The following is a 5,097-nucleotide window of genomic DNA, read 5'->3' on the forward strand; positions in this document are numbered from 1 at the left end:
TAAAAAGGTTTTTTAAAATTTTTAATTAATTAATTTAAAAATTAATATTTTTTTAGTATTTTTATATCATTTTGATGCGCTGATGTTAAAAATAATTTTTTAAAAATAAAAAAATATTATTTTAATATATTTTTAAATAAAAAAACACTTTAAAAATAAATCACAACTATATTTTTAAATATATTTATGTAGTATTGTCTCTTATCAATATTAATTTTGGTATATACAATAAAAAAGAGAGTATTTTTCTTATAATCAGGTAATCTTGAGTATTAAAGGCTCCAAAAATGCATCTGATTATGAGAAGCTTAAAATGAAAGGACGGCAATCCAAATAAACCAAAGAATTGAAAGCTCCACCAGAAAGAAAAGAAGTGAGCTATTTCAACGTACATACACTGAAAATCACGAATAATTGTCATATTAAACTCAACGATGCACACTTTCTTTATAATCCATTCTTGTTATTTTTTCTTGTTTCATCTAAAACACTTGAGTAGTAACAACAATTAAAAAAAATCTTTTAAGTTTTGTTCATGATATCATTGATAATTCTATAGAAAAAAATAAAAAATCATGTTCTTTATCACACAGAAACCCACCACTAAAGTAATTTTTGTGATTATAAAAACGGTTTTTTAAAAGTTTTTTTCATTTTAAAATATATTAAAATAATATTTTATTTATTTTTATACTTTATTTCTTACATCATCACACTAAAATAACAAAAAAATATTAAAGCAAAACAAATTAATTTTCTTCAAAAATACAATACTGCCGAAACTGATAAAGCAAGCGCGATAATGGTATCTTTGAGTGAGTTTTATATATTAATTTTTTTTGAAATACTTATCTTATGATATATTAATATTAATATGATGTTTTTTTTTAAAAAAACAATCAATGGTCAATGAACTCATTCATGCCTCACATATAATTAGATTCAGACACAGAGATTACAGTATCCCATACTTTACAACGGCTAAATCCTCAACCAAAAATAAAATTCCTTTCCTGCTCGATTTCTGATTTCTTTCAGCAACTCCCTTGTAAGCCACTTCTCTATTTTAACTTCCCGCATGTATAAATAATCCGTTACTCACAAAAAATAAAAAACATATTATCTCTCTGTACGAGCTAGAGACAATGACAAGCGGGGATCTAGAGAGAGGGACAAAGAACAGAGGAAATAACTCAAATTTCCCTTTATACTATGTTGAAACAGCAGAGAAGCAATGGACTTCTTGGCTAATTCCCATGTTTGTTGTTGCCAACATTGCTGTTTTTTTTGTTGTCATGTATGTCAACGATTGTCCTAAAAAAAATCTCGGTTCTGAACGTAGTTGTGTGGCTAAGTTCCTTGGCAGGTTCTCTTTTCAGCCGTTGAAGGAGAACCCTCTGTTTGGCCCGTCTTCTGCTACGTAAGTTACTTTTCTCTTTTGCTTATTTTTGTTCAAAATTGTGAGCTTTATTGGTGTTTTGATGTGGGTTTGGATTTGTTTCTTGGTCGGGGTCCTGTGTTTGGTTTGGGTTTGTGAGGTTTCGTAGTTTTTATTTGTTTGATTTTGGATTGGGACGTTGAGAGATTGGGTAGTAGTTTCTTATAACTTAATTTTAGATAATCCTTTTCTTTTGCCTGTTAAATGATTCTGATTTGGTATTTTCGAAACTTGTTACTAGTGTTAATTGAGACAAGGGCTTAATTGAGCTCATGAGGGCTTAATTGCTCATACCAGTGTGTTTATAGGCAATATTTGATGAAAAGTTCTGTTTTTTAATCTTGCTTTTACCGGGAATCTTCTTTTCCACTTTATGGACGACGAAATTTGTTCTTGCGATCAGTTATCAAGGCAGAGTGAAAATTACGGTTTTTGGACTTGGTATGGAGTTGAATCTATCACCAAACGGTTCTGGAAGATTAAGCTTTTTCTAAGTTCTTTGTATTTTCTTCACTTTTAAAGGTGCTAGAGTTTTGAGAACACGAGGATATATCTTGTATTTGGTTTATAGATCGAAGACTACAGGATAAATTTTAATCTGTAATTCACAGAGACATATCTAGTAATGCTTATGATCTCTTGAGTGCTGTAGACTGGTGTCTTGATGGGTTGGATTGAGGGGTGTGGTGACATAAATAGTATTCCATGTCAAGTTCTTACTTGAGCTGCAACAAAAATTCTTAAACACTACAATTGTTGGAATTTGTTCAAATTTATGTGCCTTTACTGCTTGTAGGAAAGCATCTGTAAGCAGCCTTCTAATTCATGTGGCAGAAGACAATTGCTTGACTTCTGTTGAGGAACTTTGATAGTTAATCTGAATGTGCTGATGATTGTGCAGATTGGAAAAAATGGGAGCTCTTGAGTGGAACAAAGTAGTGCATGGAGATCAAGGATGGAGACTCATCACTTGTATGTGGTTGCATGCTGGTGTTATTCATGTGCTTGCAAATATGTTGAGCTTGGTCTTTATTGGGATTCGCCTTGAACAGCAGTTTGGATTTGGTATGTCATGTTCTTTTCTTTTGGTAATCTATATCAAATCTTGTTGATTATGTGCCTGCATCGCAGCTTAAGTTGAAATCAACATGCTTGCAATCGCATCATTTCACACACACGTGTGTGCGCCCTTGCTTGCGAGCGCATGCAAATGCTACAAAAAGGAGACTGGAAATACCTTATTCCTTGGATTATTATTGTTAGCACAACATCAAGTTTTTATTACACTCATCTTTATGGTTTTTACCATTTTATCATAGAACACATACATCGTAACATGTATTTTGAAATATAATCTGGCAGTGCGAGTTGGGCTTATCTACCTAGTATCAGGATTTGGTGGGAGCATCTTTTCTTCACTTTTTATTCAGCGAAACATTTCTGTTGGTGCATCTGGTGCTTTGTTTGGACTTCTTGGAGCAATGTTATCAGAGCTTCTTACCAACTGGACGATCTATTCTAATAAGGTATGCTGTCAACTAAACTTTGAGGTTTTGTGTTTTATGGACAGCAAAAAGTTGACCTGGAAACAAGCACACGCTCCCATTTGTTTCTGTTTTATAAATGTTTACACATGCACTCAGCTGCCCATGCGCAATGCATTCTTTAAATTGTTAGTTTAGGTTTTCAGATTTCATGGTTGTTTCATATGGTTCATATATTGTAAAAGATACAGATGCTTGTCTACTACTTATTCATGGGACCAAGACCAATGAGACCAAGACATTCTTTTGTGATTGCTTGTCAGATTATGATGTGGCTGCTTCAAATTTTTTTCAACTGGCTTTAAATAATTTACATCTCACAACTACTTTCTTCTTCTTGTAGATTGCTGCTCTCCTCACACTCGTGGTCATCATCGCCATTAACTTAGTGGTGGGAATTCTTCCACATGTTGACAACTTTGCACACATTGGAGGTTTCTTTACTGGTTTTCTCCTTGGCTTTGTTTTGCTACTTCGGCCACAGTTTGGATGGGTAGAAAGCCGGCATTTTCGTGCAGATGCTCATGTAAAATCTAAGCACAAGGCTTACCAATACATGTTCTTGCTGGCTGCTGCAGTCTTGCTTATTGTTGGGTAAGGTTTTTGTTTTTTTTTTTCCTACTCGAATTAAGCAATGTGCTAGATTAATTCAATGCTCCTTTGGCCTTCCCGAACATCAATAGCTTATCTTCATGAAACCAAGTTTGTCTGTTGTTTCTGAAAGCAAGTTTTGTTGCAGATGAGCGAGTGCAGAAACTTGTTTCTAATTTCCTGTACCCATTATTATGTACATTGCAGGTTTACCTTGGGATTGGTAATGCTGTTTAAAGGAGAGAATGGGAATGATCACTGCAGTTGGTGCCATTACCTAAGCTGTGTGCCTACTTCAAAATGGAACTGCGAGAACCGATGAAGATTTTTCCAACTTATCTTCTGTTTGATAATTTTTTTGTTCTTTTTATCCCCTTATTCGTATTGATTTTCATTTGTTCATTTGTTTGTTGTGCTTTCACATGTAAGTAAATGACACTGGGATTGACTTTGGACATGAAAAGAGTAATACAACGTTTTAAAATCTTCAATAATGGATCTAATAACTTACAGAGCATGAACTGCTAGCAATCCCTTGTTAGTGTAATATTATCCATTGTTTTAACCCTTTTTCGATGGGAGACCAAATCCAAACTCTGTAACTGGCATCTCTTTCATGGAAATATCCCAAATTATGGCCCATCATTAGCTGCCTTCTAACACATTGAGCTAATTTGACTAGTTGACTTACAACTTGTCAATCAATATTAAAATAATGAATTAGTTTTAGTATCCAAAATACAGATCTGGTAAGTGTTGACATCAGTTGTCATCCAAATATTACGATGAAAGAGTTGGAGATAAAAGATCCTTACAAACTAACAATGCTAGCAGCATCTATATTTAATTGCTCTATGATGAGTAAACTATTATTAAATAATTAGTTAATTCCTTTTGAGTTAAAAAAACTCAATACTGAATCTCTATAAATGTAAAGTTTTTTCTCAAACAAATTTAAAAAAATAAAACACAGTTGAAGAATATTGCGCTTCAAAAGCACAGCATGGTTAAACTGCTATAACTTACTCAATTAACTGGTCGACCAATTGAATATAAATTGCTATCATTAAACGATCAATTATTTCAAACAAAAACTATAATCTTATGAATATTTTATTTCCAATATGTCTTATGAATCAAAAAATATATATTTGTTCACCTTGTAAATTTAAAAATAAACTTCAATTAAAATCTCAGAGAGTTATTGTTCACACAATGGGTAAGTGATTTTGAGCAGTCAAGTATGAGTATGTTATAACTAAACGATGATCTTCCCCAAATAGATTATGTGGATGACCTAGCTATAATGGGAGATTTGGCTGCATTAGACCGGGATGATAGCTCAAAAGGGCTATAGCTTTTGATTCAATCTTTGGATTGCGCTGAGATTTTTATTGGAGTTTCCAGATATTGTATTCCTTATAGTAGCCACTCTGTTACTATACGAACCGTCAAATATTTAGATATAAAAAATCTCGCTAAGACCATCTAATTTTAGTAATTTTAAGATTTTTCTTATTATTT

The 5,097-nt window shown here is 32.8% G+C and overlaps 1 protein-coding gene across 1 annotated transcript; it reads left to right on the forward strand.

The window, feature by feature from the left end:
* Positions 1–959: 959 nt before the first annotated feature.
* LOC118033656 (RHOMBOID-like protein 2) lies at positions 960–4,071 on the forward strand. Its single transcript, XM_035038721.2, has 5 exons — positions 960–1,420; positions 2,340–2,503; positions 2,801–2,964; positions 3,326–3,576; positions 3,781–4,071. Exons 1-5 carry the CDS (start codon positions 1,146–1,148, stop codon positions 3,893–3,895), a joined length of 969 nt encoding a protein of 322 aa, XP_034894612.1. The 5' UTR covers positions 960–1,145; the 3' UTR covers positions 3,896–4,071.
* Positions 4,072–5,097: the final 1,026 nt, after the last annotated feature.

Source organism: Populus alba, chromosome 1 (genome assembly GCF_005239225.2).
Source record: "Populus alba chromosome 1, ASM523922v2, whole genome shotgun sequence".
Lineage (NCBI taxonomy): Eukaryota > Viridiplantae > Streptophyta > Magnoliopsida > Malpighiales > Salicaceae > Populus > Populus alba.

What these genes read in the sequence shown, in the direction of transcription:
- LOC118033656 (XM_035038721.2), top strand. Translation starts at nt 1,146, where the DNA reads ATGACAAGCGGGGATCTAGAGAGAGGGACAAAGAACAGAGGAAATAAC. An exon ending in TGAACAGCAGTTTGGATTTG is followed by an intron (nt 2,504 to 2,800) that starts GTATGTCATGTT and finishes ATAATCTGGCAG; the next exon opens with TGCGAGTTGGGCTTATCTAC. An exon ending in GGACGATCTATTCTAATAAG is followed by an intron (nt 2,965 to 3,325) that starts GTATGCTGTCAA and finishes TTCTTCTTGTAG; the next exon opens with ATTGCTGCTCTCCTCACACT.